This window comes from Cyprinodon tularosa, unplaced genomic scaffold, assembly GCF_016077235.1.
Source record: "Cyprinodon tularosa strain WSP-4 unplaced genomic scaffold, ASM1607723v1 ctg45, whole genome shotgun sequence".
Taxonomy (NCBI): domain Eukaryota; kingdom Metazoa; phylum Chordata; class Actinopteri; order Cyprinodontiformes; family Cyprinodontidae; genus Cyprinodon; species Cyprinodon tularosa.
Window position 1 is genome coordinate 392976 of NW_024039174.1, and position 27963 is coordinate 420938.

Here is a 27963-nt window from a genome sequence, read left to right on the forward strand (position 1 = left end):
TACATTTTTCACACACACAAAGGATTTTGTTTAGTTCTGTAACATTTGGTGCTGGTTTTGAATCAGAGCGCCATCTAGAGCTTAAATCTGGAAAATTGCATTTAGGATATTTGGCATTCATTCATCTCATACCCATACATACCTTTCTATCACCAAATTAGGAAAAAGGCATCCACTTCTATAATTTAGCATAGTAAAGCAAATATATGATAGCTTGGAATTTTTTTAGAGAACATTTTGTAAAACGGGATCATGGAAAAACAACACAGGATTATCTTTTAAAGCAGTTTCTATATCTCAACTAATGTGACAAGCATTTAACAGCATTCAATGATAGATCAGTTGAAAATCTAAAGAGTAAAGTAGATACCAATTACAAGATATGCCCTTTCACCTAAACTGACAGGGTTGAAAAAAAGACCAATAGTCAGAGAATAGTGTGATAATAAACACAGAAGAAGCTGCAGACTCATAGCTTTTGTGTAAAAGTAGTCATGCAGCTTTATAGAAGAGTTGCAAGATGAACACAATGATGGAAGAAATTACTGTAAAACAATAAGAAATGTGCAGCTTGTTACAAGCTGTAAATTGTATCTTTATGTAAGAATGCAATCTGGTGTGAAAAATGCCATATTTATGTAGTAGAAGACTAAAACTGCCTATCATCCTGAATGCAACATTCCTATGGTGATAAAAATAGGTGGCAGCATCTTATTGTGAGGATGTTTTCCCTCAGGTGAGTTGGGAAGATGGGAGCTGAAGGGAATGTTTGTGGATGGTGGAATAAACTTTTTGAAACTTTTAACTATTTAAACTGGGGCGGACATTCAGGTAAAAACATGAAGTAGACTCTGAATTTAGACCCCAAGCTGCTTTTGTATGGTTTAGATCAAATATGTTAAAATGGCCTAGTCAAAGTCCAGACCTAAATCCAATCAGGAATGATAAAATGTATTCTCGGATGTTCTGCCCCAAATTCTTAAGCTATTTTGTAAATAAAGATACAAAGCCCTTGTAGACATCCCAAAGGGCTTGGAGCTCTCATTGCAGTAAAAATGAACCCACAGAGTAGTGACTCTGGTAAGCCTAACAAAAATGCATGACATATTAATCAGGCTGTCATTTGTTAAAATATTCTATTACTTCTAATTGTTCTTCTAATTGTTTTGTAAGATATTTATTGTCGATTTGTTTCATCATCTTAATAGTAGAAAGAAAAAAAATTACAGTTTTGTAGTTATGTAATGATCCTGTGATGCAAAACAGTTGCAAATAGCAGAAATTCCTCTAAATGAGTCGAATAAAACAAATCTGCAAGTAAATGGCTTTATATATTTGATTAATTGTTTTTTTATTTCAGTGGTTATTGAAGTCTAATAGCCTTACTTTGCATTTTGATCAGATATTAGTTTCCATTCAATCTGCTGCGGATGATTGATGCCATGCATATCGTTCATCTGTCCAACCACAGTCTCAATGTGTTTTTTCTGCTGTACTGCTGATGGGCTCGTCGTGGACCACCCCTTACTGCAGTGCTGTAGATAGTGAAGCATAAATATATCCTCCTCCTCCTCCTTTGGTTGAGCCCGCATCATCCTGACTGGCCCTGGCCGCTGATCGCAAGGAGCGCCCAGCCCGCACAGGGACGGATGAACCGGTGAACCTGCATAACCCGTCATCCGTTTGATTTCTAATTTCTTTCCTCTACTGCCGACACCGGAAGCAACACTGATTGTGCAAAGCGAAAACAAGGTTGGTAACACTTAGATTTGTATTGTTAGAGATCCCAAATAATGCAGTCAGTAAATCTGTTATTTCTCTTTATTTATTGTGCAGTAAAACAAAACAAAAACCTTCATTTGTATGCGGAACACTTTGCTGGGGTCCTGCAACACCATGGTTACATGTTGGCATGAGCATGCAGGAGTTTTTAGCCCAACTCCTTTTAGAGCGCGCTTCACTCACACCAAAACACGCGCCGGTGCGCAAGTGCGCTGTCCTGCACTGGGAAGTAGCTGGACCCAGTTTTCTTACTCCCGGGACTCCATTCTTGGTTATTCCAGTCAGAGCTAATTATTCTGTGAAGTGAATCACCAGCAAAGCTCAGATCACATAGCAAAGCAGCTGCCCTGCTGCACAGCAGACCAACTGCAAGAGCTAAAATAGGAAGGAGGGGTAGGGTTGCGCAGCTGACGGTGCTGATTCCGAGGAGTCAGACCTCCTGCAGCCCCATTTAAGTCTATGGTCTCTCTATCATAAAGGCTTTATATATATATATATATATATATATATATATATATATATATATATATATATATATATATATATATATATATATATATATATATATATATATATATATATATATATATATATATATATATATATATATATCAGTGGCGGCTGGTGAAAAATATTTTTGGTGGGGCTGATATAGCCTAGTGTATGTCTCCAACTAATCCGGAATAAGAATTCAAATAAACAATTGGACAATACATACAATTTAACAGTAATGATTTAATTTACTATATAATAACAGTAACAGTGATGATTTGGGTCACTGTGACGGGGTTCTTTGGCCTCCAAGAATCCAGGCTCAGTCGGGTTACCGGTGTTGGTGATTTATTGTGCTCAAAAACTCAAAACAGGGTGCAAAAGAAACTAAACATATACAAGATCCTCTGGGCCTCAGCCTCCCTCCAGTTACCAGCAATGTAACAAAGAAACAGAAAACAAAAATTGCCGCTTTTCTTCCCACAGCCCTCATTAAATAGTTTAAGCCCCTACCCTCTGCTCTCTTTTTTCTGATTTCTTCTCATTAATCAGTTTTGTCCATATATTACCTCCACAAACAATTGATGTACAAAAACAAATAATTTTTACAACTTAATTCTTTAACACAGATTCATTGACTTATTCAATTACACCAAACTGGGTTTGAACCCAGCAAAGACGCAGCCAGACTGAAGATGACAAGTCCCCATAGCATAAACACGTACACACCCACACACAAGGCTAACCCCACTGAAATATTAAGTGTGCACCCTCAATATGCCAGCAGGTAACCAGGAACAGCTTGTGTGTTTTAAGTTAATGGACTGGTCTCAGCGCGAGTGTATTGGTCCTCACAAACACAGTATCACAGGAATGTGTGTGTGGCGCGCAAAGTTAGAGAGGTTTTTTTAAGCGACGAGGTGGATTCGTCACAGTCACAATAACCATGACATGAAATGTTCATATGCTACAACAGGGATGTTCTTCTGGCAAACGGGTAGATAAATAAGGATCTCACCGAATTTGGTGGAAGCTGCATCTCGTTCGTTACGTTCGCCATCTTCCCTCTAATTGTCTGCACCTGCGCTTGGGTTCAGAAGCCTGTTAAAGCGCAGTATTTTCAGCGCCCCAAGACCATAAAGTTCCGAGACGCTGATTGGCCATTAAATTCACCTAGCAATAGTACATGATTGACAGATTCTCTGCAAATGTGGGGCTGTCTGATCACAGCCCCCAGAACAGAGACGGTAGGAGTCTGTCTGTGGAAATCCACAAATTAATGACAGTAGATAGGGAAATGTAGTTTATATAATTTGTTTTGCTTATAGGTACACAGTCTAGAGAGTAAAACTGACATTTATGAGTTAATTTCTAAAAAATATATTGACCAGGGTTTCCGGTTTGATGACGTAGAGAGCAGACGTGAGAGCAGGGAGCTCCAGCCGAACTTTTCATTTACCTTTCAAGTCTACCAGTTTAACTGTGCTTTTCCTTGGACTGACTCGTGCATTACTCAATCTTATGTAAGAAGGTACATTGCGACGTTATGAGCTCCTCAAACTCTAACCCTCAGCCGGCAGTAACAACTCGGGCAGCTAGCGTCTCAGCTAAGCTAGCCAGCATGGCCACCGCAGCCGCACCTGAACTCCCACACCGGGGGGGCAGAAGCGCCGACAGCGGAGGCCACTCCGACCCAGTCACCAGGACCGACCTTGAGGCTCTTTTCACTAAACAACGTGATAGCTTCAAAGCTGACATGGCTATCCTGATCCAACAGTCAACTGAATCTCTGAAGCAGTCAGTGGACTCACTGGGTCAGCAGGTGACGTCATTTAATAACCGTCTTACTAATACTGAAGTCGTGGTGAGTGAAAACTTCGAAAAAATCACAGAGATGGAAGCTGTTGTTAAGACCTTACAATCCCAAGCCACGGTTCTCCTGGAACGAGTAGACGACCTCGAGAACCGGTCCAGGCGCCCCAACCTGCGGATTATCAACATACCTGAGGGGAGCGAGAGAGACCAGGACCCGACCAAGTTTGCTTCCAACCTGCTCATGGCGGTGATGGGGCCGGACGTTTTCGACAGTCCTCCCGAGATAGAGCAAGCTCACCGCTCCCTCGGCCCCAGACCAGGTGATGCCAGCGCCGGGAAACCGACAGCCTTCATCATTAAATTCCTCCGCCTCCAAGAGAAGGAAAAAGTCCTCCGATGGGCCAGACAACACAAGATGGATTACCGCGGCTCCGAGCTGAGAGTTTATCCGGACATCAGCGCTGCTCTGGCCAAAAAACGGGCTGCATTCAATACCATCAAAAACTTTCTCTACCTGAAAGGAATAAAATTCCGCCTGCTGCACCCTGCCTGTCTCCAGGTCTCGTTCCGAAATGAGAACTTCTATTTTGACTCTCCAGAAAAAGCCCAGGTTTTTTACAACGAGCGCATCGCTCCCACCGGTTAGTGGATTTATTGAGGATGCCGGCTTTATCTGGACCCTGTGCACGGTAACGTTTGGACGTTTATAACGATCAAGATGTAATTCCAAAGGGCTACTTAAGTTGTTTTTTTTTTTTTTTTTTTTTTATTATTATTATTATTTTTTTTTTTATTATTATTATTATTTTTTTTTTTATGTTATATTTTATTATTATTATTATTATCATCATTATTATTATTATTATTATTGTTTTTATTATTATTTAATTTTTTTTATTTTTTATTTATTTATTTATTTATTTTTTTAACTTATTTTTCTCTAATCTGAATGCTGATATGGGAGTATTACTGCCCCCTGATATTTCTGTTTATTTTGCACCTATTATACATTGTAGACACATTTGCAGATTTAGGAGCCCCGTCTGCTCGGTGAGTGTTAAGTTCATAAGTTTATGTCACACGGAAGTAACAGAGTCTATGGAGTCCCGCTGCTAGTTCTCGTTCTTAGGACCTGCTTAGGGAGGTTTAGGTATGTTTATTTGTTCCCTGTTCTAAGGGTTTTTGTTTTGGGGTATTGGGGTGGTAGATCCTACAGATTTGCTTCTGTCTCTATTTTTGTCTGTGCTTTTGTAACACCACGTTCTTCTACCATGCAGTGGTTTTTCCTACCATATACTTACATATTAGTCTATGGCTAATACTACAAAAAAAGGGATATCCTCTCTCAGATTTGTCTCTTGGAATGTTAAAGGGATCAATGGTCCAGTAAAAAGGGGTAGAGTTTTTTCCCATTTGAAACATCTTAAAACGAAATTGCTTTTTTACAGGAGACGCATTTGATCGCTAAGGATCACCATAGGTTAAAGGCTTCATGGGTTGGCCAAAGTTTCCATTCCAATTTTAGTAGCAAAGCAAGGGGTACAGCGATTTTAATACATAAAAAAATACAGTTCTACCCAACAAACGTTATAGCTGACCATCAAGGCCGGTTTGTTATAGTCTCAGGCTCCCTCATTAATGTACCTGTTGTTCTTGTTAATCTCTATGGACCAAATTGGGACGATGAGGCATTTATTAAGAAAATAACCTCACTTTTACCAGACTTAACTTCCCACCACTTTATCTTAGGAGGCGACCTTAACTGTACTATAAATCCTTTGCTAGACAAATCCTCCCCACGACAGGATTCCCCTTCTAAAGTTGCTAAAGCAATTTCAACGTTTATGGATCAAGTAGGAGGTTTGGATCCATGGCGCTTTATCTATCCTGATAAAAAACAATTTTCTTTTTACTCTCAGGTCCACAAAACATTCTCAAGAATTGATTACTTTTACATTGATAATTATTTTCTTCCTGTCGTTGAGAACATAGAATATTCTACGATAGTGGTATCTGATCATGCTCCAGTGCTACTCGACCTTTCGTTTACACTTTTACAAAAAACACGCCCCCCATGGAGGCTGAATTGCACATTGCTTAATAATGAGGACTTTTGCCAAACAATACCCAAAGTAATCGATGACTTTCTTATCTACAACAAGTCTGATCTCATATCCCCATCTCTACTGTGGGAGACATTAAAGGTGGTAGTCCGAGGAGAGATTATTTCTTATTCTGCAAGAGTAAATAAACTCAAAAAACAAAAACAGGAACAACTCATGAAAAGCATAACAGAATTGGACAGAAAATTATCAACATCTCCATCCCCTGAATTAGATAAAGAGAAGGCAAACCCTTCAAATGGAATATAACTTGCTGTCAACACAAGAAACTGAAAAATTAATGTTACGATCGCGTGGATTTCTCTACGAACATGGTGAGAAGGCAGGACGCCATCTGTCACGCCTAATAAAAAACCAATCTGTATCCCAGCAAATTAAACAGATAAGAACCCCTTCAGGTGAACTTACAGTAGCGCCATCTGTCATAAATGAAACCTTTAAAACATTTTACTCTGAACTATACACGTCACAATCCCCACCTGACAAAACAAACATGATGAGCTTTCTGGATAACCTAAATTTTCCACCCATTTCTGCTATCCAGAAGAGTGAAATGGATCGACCCTTAGAATCTCGTGAAATAGCAAACTCAATTAAACTAATGCAGAGTGGCAAGGCCCCTGGCCCTGATGGTTACCCTATAGAGTTTTATAAAAAATTTGCTGACAAATTAACTCCTCTTCTCTTAGACATGTTCAATGACTCTCTGGACCGGGGAGCTCTGCCCCAAACTCTCACAGAGGCATCAATAACCTTATTACTAAAGCCGGGTAAAGAAGATTCCGAGTGTAGCTCTTACCGTCCTATCTCCCTTTTAAATGCTGATTATAAGATTCTAGCTAAGGCACTGGCCTTACGTCTTGAATCAGTCATGCCGAGCATAATCTCACCCGAACAAACCGGGTTTATGAAAAACAGACACTCTTTTTCCAACGTCCGCCGCCTCCTCGACCTTCTTTTCTCTCCCGCATCCGGGGAGATGCCAGAAGTGGTGATCTCCCTGGATGCAGAAAAGGCTTTTGATAGGGTGGAGTGGAGTTATTTATTAGAGGTCTTAAAGAGGTTTTGCATTGGGTCTAGGTATACATCTTGGATTTCACTCTTATACTCTTCCCCTAAAGCATCTGTAAGCACTAATGGGATGAAATCCCAATATTTCACACTTAACCGAGGAACCCGCCAAGGGTGCCCTCTGAGTCCACTGTTGTTTGCTGTGGCAATCGAACCTTTATCTATTGTACATAAATCGGCCAGTTTTAATAAAGGAATCTACAGATGTGGTTTGGAACATACACTTTCCTTGTATGCAGACGATTTACTATTGTTTATTTCTGATCCAGTAACCACCATCCCCAAAATAACTGAATTGCTAAACCGTTTTGGAGCATTTTCCGGCTATAAGTTGAACTTCTCAAAAAGCGAATGTTTTCCTGTAAATAACTTAGCCCTCGGGATCCCTGATGTGTGTTTTCCATTTAAAGTGTCTAAAAGCAGCTTTAAATATTTAGGAGTGCATATTTGCCGCACGATGTCAGATCTCTACAAGACCAATTTTCAACCCCTAATTGAAAAGCTTAAATCAGATCTGGAAAGATGGTGTAACTTGCACATAACTATAGCGGGAAGGGTAAACTGCATCAAAATGAACGTGCTTCCACGTTTTCTCTATCTTTTCCAATGCTTGCCGATCTTTTTACCCAATTCCTTTTTTCGTGCTATCAATAGGCTAATTTAATCTTTTATATGGAAAGGCAAGACTGCCAGAATAAGGAGAGAGCTTTTACAAAGGCATAAGTCGGTTGGTGGTTTGTCACTCCCTGATCTAAGACTCTACTATTGGGCAGCCAACATAAACAAAATGACTCTCTGGATTCGCGAACCTGAATTAATCTGGTGTAAACTAGAAGCTAAATCCTGTTCTACGTCACTTCTAGCTTTACTTACACAAATATTGCCCTTTCGACCATCCCAATATACATGTAACCCAATTGTCGTCTCCACCCTTAAAATTTGGCTCCAATTCAGACGTACTTTTGGACTCATAGGACTGTCCAATTACAGCCCCATACATAACAACCATCTCTTCCTCCCTCCTAGCATTGATAATGCCTTTTCTCTATGGCAGAGATCTGGCCTTGTTAGGCTAAGTGATCTATATATTAACAATGTCTTTGCTAGCTTCAACGAATTATGTGGAAAATTCAACCTCCCAAAATCTCATCTATTCCGATACTTCCAGATTCGTAACTTTGTTAAATCCAATAGCAGCTATTTTCCTAATGCCCCACCTAACTCAGTAATTGACTTAATTTTGGACATTCCCACAAATCAGAAAGGCCTTATCTCCAAAATATACACCTTAATATCCCATCTCAAAGAGACATCTCTTGATAAAATCAAGAAAGACTGGGAACAAGAACTTGGTAGGGGTATTGATGACGGCGTCTGGGACTCAGCATTAACTCGTGTAAATAATAGTTCATCTTGCTCCAGGCTTAATCTCATACAATTTAAGGTTGTCCATCGTATTTATTTTACCAATTCTAAACTTTCCAAAATTTATCCCGAGGTCGCAGACGTATGCAATAGGTGTCACATGTCACCAGCAAACATGACTCACATGTTCTGGTCCTGTCCCCGTCTGCAAGATTACTGGACGGCTGTTTTAAAACATCTTGGAGAAGCACTAAATGTGAAATTGACACCTTGTCCTGAATTGGCTATTTTTGGATTAATAGACCATAAAAAAATTAAGAAAAAGTTCAAGGATAGTATTGCTTTTGCTTCTCTATTAGCGCGGAGAAGAATTTTGTTGGAATGGAAGGCACCAGGGGCCCCAAAAGCTTCACTGTGGCTTAAAGATCTCATGTTGCACATAGACCTGGAGAAAATTAAATATGATCTGAGGGTGGCACCTGGAAAATTTGATTCAGTTTGGGGCTGCATGATTAGCTACATAGCTAGAATGAAGACACTGCAGGACGGGTGAAGCGTCCACTTTTGAAACCTGACTTTTAATTGCTTTTTTCTTTTCCTCCAGGCTTCATCTCGGCCCATTGAAACATTTTTACTTCTCAGTTTTGTTTTGTGGTGTTTTCTGTTTATTTGTGTTGTACTTGCTGCTCTCCCTTTTTTTTTTTTTTTTTTATTCACATGTTCTTGTACGGTAAGAAGGAAGGATGTGGGTTATTACTGATTTATAGCATAATCTTGTAGGATTGGGGAGGGCTGGGGAAGGGAAGGGAATGAGGGGTTGTTGTTTTTGTAAAAATGGAAAAAAAAAAATCCTTTCATTATTTTCATTGTTTGTACTTGACCTTGTCACATGAATAAAAACATTATAAAAAAAAAAAAAATTTCTAAAAATATATTTTACGTTTCTCTCTTCTTATCAGGGAGGGCGGTGCCCCAGCGCCCCCTATGGGCCGGCCGCCACTGATATATATATATATATTTCATGTCTGAAGCTGTTTGTGGAACAAAGCTTACCATCTTTCAGGTATATCCAACCATTGTTGGTTGTAACTGATTCTCCCCCTTTCGGCTTCCAGTGCACAGATTCACCATGGGGTTCAAGGCTGCTCTCCCCAGATATGAGCTGTATCTCTACTCTGCTGTACTCGCAGGCGCACTGATATGGGCTGGCAGTTGGATATTTGAAGCCTCAAGTGGTGAGTGCATAACCCCTCAGGAGGAATTGAAAACGCTGGCTCCATTGGCTTTATTAGCTTTTATTTCTTAGTTGTTGTCACAAAGAGCTCTCAAAGTACTCACAATATTGAACTGTTAAGTGTTTTGTAACTTTACAGCACCCATCCATCCATGTTCTCCCGCTTATTCCGTCAGGGTCACTATGGGGCCAGTGATTATCTCTGGCATTCTCTGGGCAAAAGGCGGGGTACACCCTGGACAGGCTGCCAGTCTGTTGCAGGGCAACACAGAGACACAGAGTGATATACAACCATGCACATACACGCACACCTAAGGACAAGTTAGAGACACCAATTAACCAAACAGTCATGTTTTTGGACTGTGGGAGGAAGCTGGAGTAACTAAAGAGAAACCAAGCATGGACAAGGAGAACCTGCATACTTCATGTAGAAAGACCCTGGGCTAGGAATCGAACCCGTAAACTCCTGCTGCAAGGCTACAAACTGTGCCACGATGCAACGCAACATCATAACAACAAACTTCTATTAATTTTACTGGAATTATTTGTGTGAAATATTGGTAAAAGATTCTAAACCTGATTTAGGTCTGTACTTTGACCAGGCCAGAGTTCACGGATTGGCGAACCTTGGTCTGGATCTGGATTATCCGGATCCAACCTGATTTAAAACATTTATAAATTACTGCATGTTTTCCAACTACAGTGTCTAACTTCACTTGCGCCTCTTCTCCTGTTAGTATGGTAAAGCCCTTCGGAGAGTCTGCAACCAAGCTACATGTGATACAAATTAGCCAATTAGCTGTGTCAGTCTGGGTCATTGCTGCTAGTCACTTTTAGTCACAGCAGGCAAACCTGTGGCAAGCCAGGCAATGGGAAAGAAGGAGAAGAAGAGGAAAAGAGAGCAGAGAGAGTATGGACTGCTGGAAGAAGCGCTGTGAAGTGGTGACAGAAAAGTGAAATGGCGTGCTTAAAGAGGACCCTGCACAGTTAGATATGTTTGGCTCAACCCACTGCTGTGAAGCAGTATTCTACACTATGAACATAATCAAAAATAAATATCGATCCAGGCTCACGATTGAGCAACTTGATAGGTGCTTGAGAATGGCTTTGTCGCCAATAAAACCCAGGTTTAAAAGCCTTGCAGGGCAGCGTAAAGCCCACTGCTCTAAATAAGCCATAAAAAAGAAAAGAAAAAACAATTAATAGTCAGTTCAGGTGTTTTATAAAATATGTGAATCAGGAAACTGTCTATTTACCAAACTGAATGATTGTTGTTCTCTACTTTAAAAAAACACATTAGATTTTAAAATGGAAATATACTCTTCGTACTTGTACTCGTACTCGTCGTCTCCCGCTTTATCCGGAACCGGGTCGCGAGGGCAGCAGACTAAGCAGAGACTCCCAGACTTCCCTCTCCGCAGACACCTCCCCCAGCTCTGCTGGGGGAAGCCCTAGGCGCTCCCAGGCCAGCCGAGAGACATAGTCTCTCCAGCGTGTTCTGGGTCGTCCCCTGGGCCTCCTCCCAGTGGGACGTGCCTGGAACACCTCCCGAGGAAGGCGTCCAGGGGGCATCCGAAGAAGATGTCCGAGCCACCTCAACTGACTCCTCTCGATGTGGAGGAGAACCGGCTCTACACTGAGCCTCTCTCGAATGACCGAGCTCCTCACCCTATCTCTAAGGGAGAGCCCAGCCACCCTGCGGAGGAAGCTCATTTCAGCCGCTTGTATCCGGGATCTCGTTCTTTCGGTCATGATCCAAATTTCATGACCATAGGTGAGGGTAGGAACGTAGACCGAACGGTAAATTGAGAGCTTTGCCTTTTCGCTCAGCTCTCTCTTCACCACGACAGACCGGTACAGCGTCCGCATTATTGCAGCAGCCGCACCGATCTGTCTATCGATCTCCCGCTCCGTTCTTCCCTCACTCGTGAACAGGACCCCAACATACTTGAACTCCTCCACTTGAGGCAGGGACTCTCCTCCAACCTGAAGGGGACAAGCCACCTTTTTCCGGTCGAGAACCATGGCCTCGGACTTGGAGGAGCTGATTCTCATCCCGGCCGCTTCACACTCGGCTGCGAACCGCCCCAGCGCACACTGTAGGTCTTGGCAGGAGGGAGCCAGCAGAACTACATCATCCGCAAAAAGCAGGGACGAGATCCGCTGGTCCCCGAACCAGACCCCCTCCGGTCCTTGGCTGCGCCTAGAAATCCTGTCCATAAAAGTTATGAACAGGACCGGTGACAGAGGGCAGCCCTGTCGGAGTCCAACATGCACCGGGAACAGGTCCGACTTAATGCCGGCAATGCGAACCAGGCTCCTGCTCCGCTTGTACAGAGAACGGATGGCCCCTAATAAAGGGCCCCCGACTCCATACTCCTGGAGCGCCCCCCACAGGGCAGCACGAGGGACACAGTTGAATGCCTTCTCCAAGTCCACAAAACACATGTGGACTGGTTGGGCAAACTCCCAAGAACGTATATGTATAAAATGGATGCATAAAAACCTAGTTTTAGTTCAGTGTTAAATTGTGTTTAAACTAACAGATTATTATTTTCAAATGTCTCAGTTCCTTTACTGTTGATGATTTTCTTTATTCTGACCCCGCTGATTTTTAATTGGTTAACTCTGGACTAGGCCATTATATCACATAGTGCTGCATGTTTAAGGAAAGTAACCTCAGCCCCAGTCTCAAGTTATTATGCAAACCTTGGGATTTCTACATTCGTTTGCTCCAGATTTTCCCCATTAACTCAGAACATATTCATATTCAAGAAAAACATCCCCACGGCATGATGTAGCCACCATCATGTATCAAACCAAAAGTTAAACTTTGCCTTCATCTAGCAAGAGAAACTTCATTCAAATGTTTGCAAACTCAAACAGAAAGAAGAAGAACAGCTTGTTATCTTCTTGCCACCTTTTGACAAAGGCCAGACTTTTTGAAAGCAGGATTGATAGCTGCCCTATCAATATGTTTTGCATCCGGAGCTGCAGATCTCTGCAGCTTGTCTCCCTAGGGCTAATTCTAGGCTACCTCTTTGAATATTGTCTCTTCTTCTGCTGACAGGTTTTTGTTTTTTTTTTGCATTTGTGCCAATCTCTTCAGGGGGTTTAAGGAATGTCCAAAACCTGGGAAATTACGTTACACCCTTACTTTTTTATATCTTGGCAAACTGGTACTTCACAGCAGAGTGTGGCTGTATATCGATGCATACCACACTGGTAAAAAGTGTCAGATAATCACTTTCTATCCAAGTAATAGTTACTTACTCACTTGTATTCATTTATCTTTAAACATGAATTACCATACATTAAAGTTTGTTGTAGAAGTGTAAAAAAATATGGAACAATTTCATGGGTGTGAATTTGGTCTGTCTGTAGGCAATTTAGTAGAAGCAGTTTTAATAAGACAGCTTTTCAGTGAACACACATATTTGCAGCTGATTATATAGAAGGATTTACACAAGTGAAAAAAAAAATCTTCAAAAATTAGGTCTTCACCTATTAGCTTTCCCATTTTAATTCAAAAGTAGATCGAGGTTCATAAAGCAGATTAAAAAGAGACAATTTTCCCCAAAGGAACTCCTGTGTTCCTAATTTGGTGACAATTTATGGAGAGTTGTATTTTATACGTTTTATAAGTTTTCCTTGCTGCCTTAATTTCACTTTTAGTGTATTCCTTACAGATTCTGTAAAATGTAAAAATATTCAGGCTCCTATATGATGAAGAAATCCTTCTGCATATATGGGTCTGAATAGACAGGCTGTGATCCGGTGCCTGGTACTGATTGTCACAGTCTGTGCTGTCAAATGGGTCCAGGCTTCGTCCTGCTGTCAGTCATCTTCCCCTACTTTCTTCTTAATGTTTTGCTGGCAGTCTTATCTCTGCAGTCCATGTGTTGATGCTACAGCATCACTTCTAACTGGTAATAGAAGGCTGCTGCTCGCTATAAGAGGCTTTCCCTTACCTACCCTCACATCATTAGCCTCTTTTTCACAGCCATTAGGGTAATCAAGAAAAGCAGTGGGAGCTCCTGCTATACAGAGTCTCTACCACACTCTGCTTGATCTGCCAGTTTTAAACATTATAGTGCTTTTTTTCAATGCATGCACATTAATGTTGTGATTTATTATCAGGCTTCTCAGAAAATGAATCTCCTCCAACAAGATTATTGCATGATTAGAATTGTTCTGTCTCAAAAATAGAAAGCTCAGTACCGAGTGGGTTATGTAATATTCATTATCATGTAAGGGACCAAGCAGGCTGTCAGATAGTACATTTACACTGCTGGTAATCCATGTTTTTTAGACTAAAGCTTTTCAAATATCCACCTTTAGGATACATTTGTTTTTTTTTCTTTTATCCAGACAATGTGAACAGAAAGGCGTTTAAAGCAAGCGTGAAACCAGGATGGCATTACTTTGGCAGGAAAATGGTGAGTATATCATACAAGATCCTAAGACAACAAACAGGCAGATGAGTAGGTATCATCAGCAGTTACTTTTGACGCCTTTGTTTTGGTTACAGGATGTGGCGGACTTCGAGTGGGTGATGTGGTTCTCTACATTCCGCAATCATATCCTTTTTGCTCTCACCGGTCATGTGATCTTTGCAAAGATATTTACCCTGCTAGCTCCAAAGGTGTGTGGGTGTGTACTCTAGAGCCGAGGAAATGCTGTGAAAATCTTTGAGATGGCACATCAGTTTGTCTGTGTGTATTTTTTGTTTTGTATGTAGCCTGAAAAATGCATATGTCACATATGATCTGTATACACAGTATGTACTGCTCTTGTGAATGCACGCAATCAAGGCCATCCATCAGATTTGATTGGGTATGTAGTGTTACTGCGTATACAAAGCTGCATCGTAGTGATGTGATTAACAGACGTTGTGTTAAGTAATGCCTTAAATTCAGCAAGTCAAAATTGGATATTTCAATAGTTATCAAACATGTGTGTTGTTACTAATATGCTGCACTGCAAAAGCACATGCAGCGTAACTTTAATATTTATCACAACGCAATATTACATCTTTAAATGATCTTATTTGACAGAGCAAATTAAAGTAGTACCTAATTCAGAAGTGCAAAGAGTGTGCTTAGTATGTTTTTCTACTGAACCCCCTTTACCTGGATACCTCCAAATATTTTGTATTTATTTTTATAAATATTTATAACAATATATATATATTAAACAAGCAGCATTATAAAGGCCAAGTATTACAGCAGGATCTGGAGAACGTCAGATGGTTGCTTTTGAGCCACAAATTTGGAAAGAAAGCCATATTTGCAAGAACATCATCAGAAGGGAACATAGAAAACATGGGTTAACTTCCTTGGTTACTTGCAATACACCTTGTATACCAAGGAACAGATATTGCATGTCACACTAAGCTCAGTCTCAGTGAGGATTTTCTCCTGCAGGGATACGGAAGCATAGCAGAGTAAGTTGGAAGCAGGATGGAGTTAAACATACTAGAAAACATGGAAGATGAAGTTAAAGATGGGGACTGGGCTTCACCTTCTAGAGGGACAGCAGCACTAAACATCCAGCCAGAGTTACATTGCAGTGGCACAGAGAGGAGGCCATGAGTTAGAATGGCCTTATTTATGTCAAGAAAAATCTAAAGGGGCAGGTAGTAATTAGTTCTGCACCGATACCTGGCTGTGCAGTATCGGCCGATACCGATGCCATATTGATACCATCTGTTTAAAATTAATGTGCGTGTGCATATATGAAGAACTGCATAGTACTTGGATGTAAAATAATGGCTTTTTCAAGCTGCTGCCTACCTTTGTTAAGCAGGAAAATGACTAATACAAAGCGAATCCAGTACCAATACCACCATTTTAGTGCTGGATCAGGGTCCTGCCCGATACTGGTATCGGTATCGGTGCAATACTAGTGATAATAAATGTTCCCTCCATCTAATCTGAACAAGCTATTTCACAATGAAGAATAAGTGGAATCATAGTCTCCTGTTACTTGAAGCTAATAGAAACTGCCTGAAAAAAAAACAAACTTAAGAAAAAAGGTTATTTTTCATTGTATTGTATTGAATCTAATACTCTTTTTAGATTATCATATACAGAAACCCCTGAAAAGTTTCTTCTACTTCCCAGTTATTCAGTGACTGTGTTAGTTTATCACATAGAATTTCCATACTTTGCATTAAACTTTGTGATTGTAATGTAAAAGATATGCAGACAGTTATCGGGGTAGATAGACTTTTGAAAGATTATGACCTAAGCTCTGATATATGACTGCGGTGATGCATGAAATTGAACTACGCTTTGCGGTCAGGAGTTTATTTACCTGGTTTTAAACACTTTTGTTCTTTTTTATGTTTTAAAAAATGTTGTTTTTTAAATGTTTTGTGTCTTGTTACATGTTTACCTTAAGATTGGTACTGATGGATGTATGGTAACTTTAATAAAGTTGTGAATGTATTCACACTTGTCACGTCTTATTTGAATTGCCCATAGGAATGTAGATTTCCTAACCTATAATGAGTGAATAGTTCCATTATGTTATTTAGCTAACATTGTTTGCATTGTGGCATTTAATTAGGCATGCGGTTTAGATGCATTAACACTGATATTGGCTTCTTTTGTTTTTTTCCTACAGCACAGATCCTTGACCTTTGCCGTGTACGGAGGTCTCGCCGTCCTGGTCACCATGGGCTGGACCTTCATGGCTCTGGTTGTGTCCCACTGCATCATACTCTACAGCGTCGCCCTTGTTAAGAAGAAATGGATGTGCTTTGCTGTAGGTCTGAGCACGCTGGCCTCCATCAAGCTGGAGCCGTATAACTCCTGGCAGGTGAATGGTTGGTTCCCTCCTTGAAACACAAACACAGACAACTGGCTGTGTCAGTTTCATGGCAGAGAGTTTACATATTGTCAAACATAATATTTACTTTGCAGTACATCAAACGCTGTTGAAGACTTTACAACCCCACACATTGCTTCCAAGGAGCATAGCTTTCAGAAAAACCTTGAAATTGTCTTTAACAATAGTTAAGCAGTCATTGTCCAAAGAAGTATTAATCAAGATCATTACAGAAATATGCAAGTAGGTCTGGAAACTTCTGTGCAGTGCATAAGAGAACTCATGATGGTTTTGTACTGAAATAAAACTGTCATATCAACATGTTCATCAAATATCAGAAAAATGGGAAACAATACTCTTAACATCTTTGCACTCAAACATATGTCTTGCACAAATACAGTTTTTGCACTTTGAGCTTACAGACCATTGTTTCCCCCTGTAGGAGGCTTTAGTGACTGGATCTTTTGACCTGCAAGATGTCCTGTTCTACGGAGGCTGTGGCTTCAGCATCATGCGCTGCATGAGCTTCGCTTTGGAGAACTGTGACAGGAAAGAGGGAAACTTTTCCTTCTCTGACCTCCTGAAATACAACTTCTACCTCCCGTTCTTCTTTTTTGGACCTATTATGACTTTCGACCGTTTTCATGCCCAGGTGAGGCTGCAGATACACACACCAGATACACTATATTGCCAAAAGTATTTGCTCACCTGCCTTGACTCACATATGAGCTTAAGTGACATCCCGTTCCTAATCCATAGGGTTCAATATGACGTCGGTCCACCCTTTGCAGCTAGAACAGCTTCAACTCTTCTGGGAAGGCTGTCCACAAGGTTTAGGAGTGTGTTTATGGGAATTTTTGACCATTCTTCCAGAAGCGCATTTGTGAGGTCGCACACTGATGTTGGACGAGAAGGCCTGGCTCTCAGTCTCCGCTCTAATTCATCCCAAAGGTGTTCTATCGGGTTGAGGTCAGGACTCTGTGCAGGCCAGTCAAGTTCATCCACACCAGACTCTGTCATCCATGTCTTTATGGACCTTGCTTTGTGCACTGGTGCACAGTCATGTTGGAAGAGGAAGGGGCCAGCTCCAAACTGTTCCCACAAAGTTGGGAGCATGGAATTGTCCAAAATGTCTTGGTATGCTGAAGCATTCAGAGTTCCTTTCACTGGAACTAAGGGGCCAAGCCCAGCTCCTGAAAAACAACCTCACACCATAATCCCCCCTCCACCAAACTTTACACTTGGCACAATGCAGTCAGACAAGTACCGTTCTCCTGGCAACCGCCAAACCCAGACCCGTCCATCAGATTGCCAGATGGAGAAGCGCGATTCGTCACTCCAGAGAACGCGTCTCCACTGCTCTAGAGTCCAGTGGCGGCGTGCTTTACACCACCGCATCCGACGCTTTGCATTGCACTTGGTGATGTATGGCTTGGATGCAGCTGCTCGACCATGGAAACCCATTCCATGAAGCTCTCTGCGCACTGTTCTTGAGCTAATCTGAAGGCCACATGAAGTTTGGAGGTCTGTAGTGATTGACTCTGCAGAAAGTTGGCGAGCTCTTCGCACTATGCGCGTCAGCATCCGCTGACCCCGCTCCGTCAGTTTACGTGGCCTACCTCTTCGTGGCTGAGTTGCTGTCGTTCCCAAACACTTCCATTTTCTTATAATACAGCTGACAGTTGACTGTGGAATATTTAGGAGCGAGGAAATTTCACGACTGGATTTGTTGCACAGGTGGCATCCTATCACAGTTCCACGCTGGAATTCACTGAGCTCCTGAGAGCGACCCATTCTTTCACAAATGTTTGTAAAAACAGTCTGCATGCCTAGGTGCTTGAATTTATACACCTGTGGCCATGGAAGTGATTGGAACACCTGATTCCAATAATTTGGATGGGTGAGCAAATACTTTTGGCAATATAGTGTACGTATTTATGATGTGATTTATTTAGATCCTGGGATATTAAGAAATATAATTCAAATAGTATACTTTTAAACTCCAAGGAATTGCTGATGATTTTTTCCTCTGCAGGCTAATAACACTCAGCTTACCCGCAAGGAGAGGGAGATGTGGAACATCACCACCAAAGCCTTGGTACACCTGGGAATTATACTGGTGGTGGACGTCTTCTTCCATTACCTGTATATCTTGACAATACCCAGTGACATGAACTTGGTCAACAAGCTATCTGACTGGTGTCTTGGTGAGCATATTAAATATCACTGACATAGAAACCTTACTTTTTGAAATTAAAACAAGTCCCCAAACTTTTATTGTCTTTTTGTATACACAGAGTGTATACAAAATGAAATTTAATTTTGGACAGCTTTCAGACAGTGAATGATCAGTAGCTTAGTACTGAAACGAACATTTCCATTTCAAAAAGTGCAGCAGGGATCAAATGTAAACAATATGGGAGAAAAAAAAACATGGTTGATAAAAACACATTGGTATGGAAGTTCAGAACATTAATATAAATGGTGCAATAATGCAGTATTTTGGGTTTGGTCTTATCAGTGTGACGCAGAGTCTGTAACATGATTTTCAACAGTTCAGCAGTCTGATGGCAGTGGGGAAGAAAAGTGTGCTGGAAATCTGCAGAATCTGCTGGACCTTCATTGAATGCTGCAAAGCCTCTTCCCAGAGGGCAGCAGGGAGAACAGTCCATGGTGGGGGCGTGAGGGGTTCTGTAATGTTACGGGCTTGGGACACGCAGCGCTGGGAGGACATTTCTTTAATGGAGGGAAGAGGAGCCCCGATGATCCTCTCTGCTGTTTTCACCACTCCTCTCACTTTCTTCCAGTCTGAGGCGCTGCAGCCTCCACACCACACAGTGAGACAGCTGGTCAGAACGCTCTCTATGGTGCTTCTGTAGTAGGTGGTGAGGATGGGTGAGGGCAGGTGGGCTCTCCTCATCCTTTGCAAGAAGTACATGTGCTTTCGTGCCCTTTTGACCAGTGACGTGGTGTTTACAGTCCTGGTGAGCTTGTCTGTGATGTACACCCCCAGGAATTTGGTGCTGCTGACCACCTCTACAGCTGAGGTGTTGATAACCAGTGTAGCGTAGTTAGGCCGGTTCATCCTGAAGTCCAAGATTATCTCCTTCATCTTCTCCACATTCAGGATCAGGTTGTTGTCTCTGCACAAGTCCACCAGCTGTTCCACCTCCTCTTTGTAGTCCTGGACATTTTCGTCTCTGATGAAGCCCATCATCGTGGTGTCGTCTGCAAACTTCACGATGTGATTGGTGATGAACCTGGGGACGCAATCATGTGTCATCAGTGTAAACAGCAGGGGGTTCGGGACGCAGTGCTGTGGGCAGCCTGTACTCAGTGTGATGACATCAGAGGTGTTCTGTCCGACATGGACTGACCGGAGTCTGTTTGTGAGAAAGTTAGCAGCCGATTGCAAAGGGGTGTATTTAAGTCCAGCTGTACCAGTTTACCCATCAGATGCTGTGGGATGATCTAGTTGTAAGCTCCAATTTGCTTTCTCATTTTTAAATCACTATCTACCTTCAAACCCAAATTCATGACGGTCGGTTTAAAATATTCTGTCAGGGGTCCTAGATCTAGAGTGGTGGAGTCAGTTTACTTCTCATTAAAATTAAAAACGTTAAGGGCCAGAGAGGCTTTATTGGCATTTAAACAGTTGAATAAAGAGCACTTTGAGCAATCTTTAAGGTATAGGACAACTTTAGCATTGCACAGAAAAGTATTTTGGCATGCATCAAGCTGAACACTTGCAAATAAAAATGTTTTGACAGATTATCTAAACTGTTTTCATTGTAGCGGGCCTGGCCTATTCCAACCTGGTGTATGACTGGATAAAAGCAGCTTTAATGTTTGGTGTTATCAACACCGTGGCTGCACTGGACCACCTGGACCCGCCTCAGCCTCCCAAATGTATCACCATGCTCTATGTCTTTGCTGAGACGTACGTGGAACTCCCTCTTTCCACAATCTCTGTGAAATGATGTACTGTTAAATCTTGAAATCAGTCAGACACTGCATAGTTTTGCACCAAAGAAATTTAAATAAATTGCTTTGTTTTGTTTTTGCAGCCACTTTGACAGAGGCATCAACGACTGGCTTTGCAAGTGAGTGTTTTTCGTTCAGACTAATGATGGTGGTGATACAATGTGATTTTGGTTTGAGCTGATGTGACGTCCTTTCAGGTATGTCTATGACTACATTGGTGAGAATCATGACAAGATCTTTAAAGAACTTCTTGCAACCGTGTGTACTTTTGCCGTCACCACCTTGTGGCTGGGCCCATGTGAGCTGGTTTACATCTGGTCATTTTTCAACTGCTTTGGCCTCAACTTTGAGCTTTGGGTGGCAAAGTTGTTCTCCATTCCACCGTTTTCTATGATGGAGGTAAGAAGCAATAAAAGATAACCCCTTTATATTAAGTAATGTTCACCACCGATTTGCACATCACTGTAATTATAACCTTTTGAAAATGTTTAAGTGCATTAGTCCTTTAGCCATATGACTATGTTTGAGTAAGATTTAGGGAAATCATTGAAGAATAAAGGTGTGTACTTCTTCTTGTATTTAGAATGCTATGGGTGAAGCTATGTCTCGCAGGATCAGGGGTGTCTTCAACGCTGCCAACTTCTGGGCTATTGTACTCTACAATGTTCTCTCCCTGAACAGTTTGGAGTTTGCCAAATTGGTGGGCAGAAGGATTATTTTCAAAGGTGGGTTAAAATATGCGCAAAATAATGTTAAAAGCCTTTAAATTCTCTCACTGAAATTCATACATCTATTGTCTTACGCTTTTCAGTGAGGTAATGGGTCCAGAGGGGAAATAACATATGCATTATCTAGCTTGTTCAAGGTTATCCCTTGGCTTTCCTAGGCAAAATGCCAAGTGCATTTCTCGTTATTCAGGTCTATCCCGCAGTCTTCTCTTACCCAGGTGCTTGAAGACCCTTGGGAACAAGCTCTATTGCAAGCTCCCCAAAATATTTGTAAAGCAAAGGCCAGTCATCCTGCAATAGAAGGCTCTCTAAACCTACTTGTATCTGGGTTCGCCCTCACTTTGGTCATAATTTTCACCAAATGACTAAAGGTAAGGGTCTGAACTATAAACTAAGAGCTTGCTTTTGGTCCAGCTCTTTAAACAAAACAAAAAAACAGAGCACCTTGGTAAATGGCATGTACTAATATACCGGTAGCACCTTTATTCAAGTTAGGAGACTTGACCAAAGCACTTTACACTACATTCATTCACCCATGCACACACACACTGATAGTGGCAAGCTACATTGTAGCCAGCTGCCCTGGGGCTCACTGACAGAAGAGGGGCCGTACACTGGCACCACCAGGCCCTCTGACCACCATCAGTAGACAATGCAGGTGAAGTGTCTTGCCCAAGGACACAACGACACTGAAATTCGGAGTCTGGGCTTGAACCGTCAACCCTTCGATTTCAGGGCAAACTCTTACATCCAATGCCACTGTCACCCTCTGCCACCTACCACAAATACATTAATTATTTGCTTGAGGCTGTTACCTTGCCTAGAGGGAATAATTAACAATGATTTGTTTAAGAAAAATGGCTACAGACTTAAAGGAGCTGACTCACATCATGACAACTTTGTATTTGGCTATAAATTGCAGACATTTTCACAGTGTATGCTGAAGGTTAGGGTTTTAAAGTATAGAACTGCATCATCCATTAGTAGGAAGCAAAGAGTCACTAGTCTGTAGACCTTCATTTCCATAACTAAACCCTGAGATCCTAAGACCACAGTCAGGATCAGACACAAGGGGCAGCCCTGGTAGAGACCATTCCACTCTGGGAACAATTTAATTGTGTACTTAAAAGATACGCACAGCTCTGCCTTTGGGTTAAATGACCACATAACCTTTACAGATATCCCTGAAAAAACATGCAGCATTCCCCCTCATAATTCTTGGGGTAATATGGACATATTCAGGTAAAATTCCACAAACACATGTTGACCGGACAACTGACTCCCATGAATCATTCAATACTCCACAAAGGTTTCTCTGAGACACTAAGAAATTTGATACTGTGATATACGCTAGATATAAGCTACCTGGATCCTGTTTCTAAAGGGTAGGACCCTTCCATGTTCTTCCATGTTATGACAAGAATCAAGAGATCCTCAAACTGCTTTACCCAAAATCTGACAACCTAGAAATTAGAAAATCTGACTTTTGATTTGACTGCATCCATTTAATGCAAGAATTATAGCATATAAATGTAATCATCCAAACAGAATTATTTTAACCTGGCGTGTAGATATGTTACACAACCCCCCTTCTGACAAGTACTAAATGTATTCCATTTCTATAACATTTCCCAAGGGTTAAGCAAAAATTTCAGTTCAATTAAATGCTATTTGTTGTAATAATATAATAGGATTATATTATATATAATAGGAGAATATATAATATTATATACAGGTGCTGGTCATAAAATTAGAATATCATGAAAAAGTAGATTGATTTCAGTAATTCCATTTAAAAAGTGAAACTTGTATATTATATTCATACATTACATACAAACTCATATATTTCAGATGTTTATTTTGTTTAATTTTGATGATTACAAATGACAACAAATGAAAATCTCAAATTCATCATATCAGAAAATTAGAATATTACTGAAGACCAATAAAAACAAAGGATTTATAGAAATGTTGGCCAACTGAAAAGTATGAACATGAAAAGTATGAGCATGTACAGCACTCAGTATTTAGTTGGGCCTCCTTTGGCCTGTATTACTGCAGCAATGCGGCGTGGCATGGAGTCGATCAGTCTGTGGCACTGCTCAGGTGTTATGATAGCCCAGGTTGCTCTAATAGTGGCTTTTAGCTCTTCTGAATTGTTGGGTCTGGTGTATTGCATCTTCTTCTTCACAATACCCCATAGATTTTCTATGGGGTTAAGGTCAGGAGAGTTTGCTGGCCAATTAAGAACAGGGATACCATGGTCCTTCAACCAGGTACTGGTAGCTTTGGCACTGTGTGCAGGTGCCAAGTCCTGTTGGAAAATGAAATCTGCATCTCCAAAAAGTTGGTCAGCTGCAGGAAGCATGAAGTGCTCTAAAACTTCCTGGTATGTGGCTGCGTTGACCCTGGACCTCAGAAAACACAATGGACCAACACCAGCAGATGACATGGCACCCCAAACCATCACTGACTGTGGAAACTTTACACTGGACTTCAAGCAACGTGGATGAAGTGCCTCTCTTCTTTTCCTCCAGACTCTGGGACCTTGATTTCCAAAGGAAATGCAAAATTTACTTTCATCAGAGAACATGACTTTGGACCACTCACCAGCAGTCCAGTCCTGTTTCTCTTTAGCCCAGGCAAGACGCTTCTGACGCTGTCTGTGGTTCAAGAGTGGCTTGACACAAGGAATGCGACAGCAGAAACCCATGTCTTTCATACGTCTGTGTGTGGTGGTTCATGAAGCACTCACTCCAGCTGCAGTCCACTCTTTGTGAATCTCCCCCACATTTTTGAAGGGGTTTTGTTTCACAATCCTCTCCAGGGTGCGGTTATCTCTCTTGCTTGTACACTTTTTTCGACCACATCTTTTCCTTCCCTTCGCCTCTCTATTAATGTGCTTGGACACTGAGCTCTGTGAACAGCCAGCCTCTTTAGCGATGACCTTTTGTGTCTTGCCCTCCTTGTGCAAGGTGTCGATGGTCGTCTTTTGGACAACTGTCAAGTCAGCAGTCTTCCCCATGATTGTGTAGCCTATAGAACTAGACTGAAAGACCATTTAAAGGCTTTTGCAGGTGGTTTGAGTTAATTAGCTGATTAGAGTGTGGCACCAGGGGCCATCAATTTTGAACCTTTTCACAATATTCTAATTTTCTGATATGATGAATTTGAGATTTTCATTTGTTGTCATTTGTAATCATCAAAATTAAACAAAATAAACATCTGAAATATATGAGTTTGTATGTAATGTATGAATATAATATACAAGTTTCACTTTTTAAATGGAATTACTGAAATCAATCTACTTTTTCATGATATTCTAATTTTATGACCAGCACCTGTATAATAGGAGAAATTTACCTCTGCATTTAACCCATTCCCTTAGGGAGTGATGGGCTACCATCGTGGGGCGCCCAGGGAGCAGATTGAGGTTAAGGGTCTTGCTCAGATACCCAGAGTGGCAGTCTGTGGGTGTGGGGCTCGAACCCAGAACCTCAGGATTCCAAGCTCTATGCCCTGACCAATAGGCCACCACTCCCCACAATATAGTACCAATTCACAACACATCATCTCAAGGCATTACAGGACATTTAAAGAAAATTGCTGAATTGCTTTGTGTCATGAGACCAGTTGGGAAGCTACAATAGTTTTATTGGAGCAGAGCTGCATCTTAAACTTGGAAGACAGCAAAGTTTGGAGCATCGTTGTGAAACCATGTTAATGCATTAAAATATAAAGTAATGTCAAGTTTTTTTGTTTTTTTTTTACACATTTTTACTGTGAGTCCTAATACGTGTTAAAGGGACAAGGTTGTATTATTTTTGTTTAATTTAATTAACCACCGTAAAAAAAAAGAGATGGAAATCATATTTTTTAATGTAATTCTCATTTTCACTTTCCCCTGTTGTATTTTTCCATCCCCATTCCTCAGGTTTCCCTCTGTCCACTCTGTCCGTGCTGCTGGTGACCTACTGTGGTGTTCAGCTGGTGAAGGAAAGAGAACGTCAGCAGGCCCTGCTGGAGGATCCAGACCCAGTGAAGCCAGTGGATGGTGGCAAAGAGAAAGCTGAATAATCAAACAGAAAACCAGGATATGCTTTCATCGTCAGCCTCGCCAGCTGTAACAGAACCAGGCTGTTAAAGCCATTCGGCAACTTTAAAGTTCAACAAGGCAAAGCTTTTGCTTGTCAGAAGCGAGCATTGTTGACCATCCTCAAGTGCACTTCCAGTAGATAATCGGCACATACTTTGGCAATAAATCCCACAATTACATATTTTGTATCTAAATCTTATCTAAACAAATGTTTATTATGTGGATTACAGGTTTTAAAAACAAAACAATTAATAGAAGGATAGACAAAGATCCATATTTAAATGAGCAGCTACTTTGCTCTGTTTGAACACTACCATTTGAATTACTTTCATATTTGAACATTCTTGTTGTCTGCAGTATAGTCCATTTCTCAGGCCTATTATCACAACCCTTAATCTCACTTAAGGGAAAAAGACTTGAAAGTAAATGGCAATATGGAAAAACTCAAAGGGTGCTGTGGAGATCTTCCACAAAGTTTTCAGTTGATTGTACCATGTCTAATCTCCACTGCCCTATAGGAAAAGCAAAGTTATAGTAGAGAATATTGTTTTTGATAGTGGCCATGTGTTGGTTATCTGAATGTAACTTGTCCCTATACAGTATTCAGAGGGTCAATGCCTTGTTTAACATCCCGTTTTTTTTTTTTATTTTAATAAGAAATTGCTGATGAATATCAGTTTATATTCCTCCAGCCCATCTTACACACTTCAGATCCTCTATTTGCAAGGTACACAACAGACCGTACAGTGCAAAGGGTCAGTCTTTTAGTGCCTGTCAACAAAACCCTGCAGCATGTCTTTGGTGTGGAAAGGGAACAGGGGTAACTTTAAAAAGATTAGTATGTATTTTATCATTCAGGTTTTTCATGCAAATGGCTGTTTATTTATCTGTCTTAAAATAAAGATATATTTCACCCTGCTCTGAGGCCGGCTCATTTTTTTGTCCACTGCAGAAAGAACTGTGACTTATATATAGTGCTTCAGGGAATTATAAAGGTTGTTGTTTTTTTTTTTTTTCTATAAAATGAGTTTTAGGAGTTTAAAGAATATTTAATAACAGGGTGTGGGGGTTAATTACAGTTTACCTACTCAGACCTTTTAGGTGATGATTAGGGGAAGATTTGTAACAGGATGGATGGACATTTGTAACAGGATGGAAGAAACATACAATTTTTCTTCAATCAGAAACTAGCTAGAGTGAAGACACTCCTGCTGAACATTGGATGTCCCCACATCCATTGCAGAAGCTCCTGCATTGTCCCCAATAATACAAAAAAACAGTATTTTTAACACTCACTCATTAGTTTTTACTTTAGTATAATACATCTTATGAGGTTAAAGCTTGGGCAGGAGGTTTATGAATGTGTTTGCATGTGCACATGTGTCTGAGTGCATGACCTTCCTCAACTGTGTTTTAAAGCTGAAGAGGATCCAGTGAATAGTCAAATTCTATTAAAATATACATATATTTTAATCTCAACAATGCTATTATACTGCTAGATACAATTATCTAGTTGCCATATACCTAAGCAGATAATGGGGTCTTAATGACAGGTAGTAAGTTATGTAATATAGTTAAATTTTCCTCAGCTGTGGTTTTATAGAATTGTTTTTAAAAACATTTTCCTCAAATGTAAATGTTACATAATGCATGCACACACTGGTAACTGAATAAATAAAAGGTAACGGACTCATAAGTTGTTCCATTTTTCCTATGTCACTGAATTCCTACATCTGCATAAAACTCACTATATAATTGGCATCTGACCAAAGCTAATGAAAAACTATGCAATAAAATTCAATCTGAATTTTATTTATATATTGCAACAATCCCATCCCCAAAGAGTGTTGCAACTTTCCCCAGCTCCAGGGTTGGTTGTAACATCCGACTCTTTCCATTTAGATGCAAATTGTTTTTTACTATTAACAGGCAGATATGCATTTATAACATAAACATTTAGTTGATCTAATTCAAACAGATCACTGAGTAACAGAGTCAAATAAAAACTTTTGCAGCTATCCTAAATTTTCCCTATGCATTCAGGGGATGATTCTAGATTGAGGAATTTGAAATACATGTGACGTGAAATTTTTTTAAGGTGTTTTGCTATTGAAATTATTATTGAATTGAAGTTGATCAAAAAGTAAGAACATAGCCATTTTGGGTAATTTTATTAAACGTTTTAAGGATAAGTTTGATTTTTTTTTTTATGTGGAAAGAAAGAAAAATTATTTTTTTTTTTTACAGTGTCCTGTCTGACAATGTGGCAATAAGAATAATTGGCTTGATGCCGAAAAAGGGCCCAACAGATTTAGCTTTCACAAGTGGAGCAGTACGGCTATCGCCATAGTGTTCCATTTTAGTTATGCATGTAAATTGCTTTATTATAATTCATTAAAGGAGTTTTACAGATTATATGGACATTGCATTATAAGTAGA

At 40.7% G+C, this 27963-nt stretch overlaps 1 protein-coding gene across 1 annotated transcript; it reads left to right on the plus strand.

Moving 5' to 3' along the window:
- The first annotated feature begins 1554 nt into the window (after nt 1–1554).
- LOC119793337 (protein-cysteine N-palmitoyltransferase HHAT-like protein) lies at nt 1555–26445 on the plus strand. Its single transcript, XM_038300475.1, has 12 exons — nt 1555–1752; nt 9764–9883; nt 14254–14321; nt 14414–14527; nt 16513–16707; nt 17159–17368; nt 18752–18923; nt 20512–20656; nt 20784–20819; nt 20898–21099; nt 21284–21425; nt 25363–26445. The coding sequence occupies exons 2-12, from the start codon at nt 9778–9780 to the stop codon at nt 25503–25505; spliced, it is 1533 nt and encodes a 510-aa protein (XP_038156403.1). The 5' UTR covers nt 1555–1752; nt 9764–9777; the 3' UTR covers nt 25506–26445.
- Nucleotides 26446–27963: the final 1518 nt, after the last annotated feature.

Coding starts and splice junctions, on each gene's coding strand:
- LOC119793337 (XM_038300475.1), top strand. CDS start 9,778: ATGGGGTTCAAGGCTGCTCTCCCCAGATATGAGCTGTATCTCTACTCT. Junction 14,528..16,512: donor TTACCCTGCTAGCTCCAAAG/GTGTGTGGGTGT, acceptor TTTTTCCTACAG/CACAGATCCTTGACCTTTGC. Junction 20,657..20,783: donor CTCTATGTCTTTGCTGAGAC/GTACGTGGAACT, acceptor TTGTTTTTGCAG/CCACTTTGACAGAGGCATCA.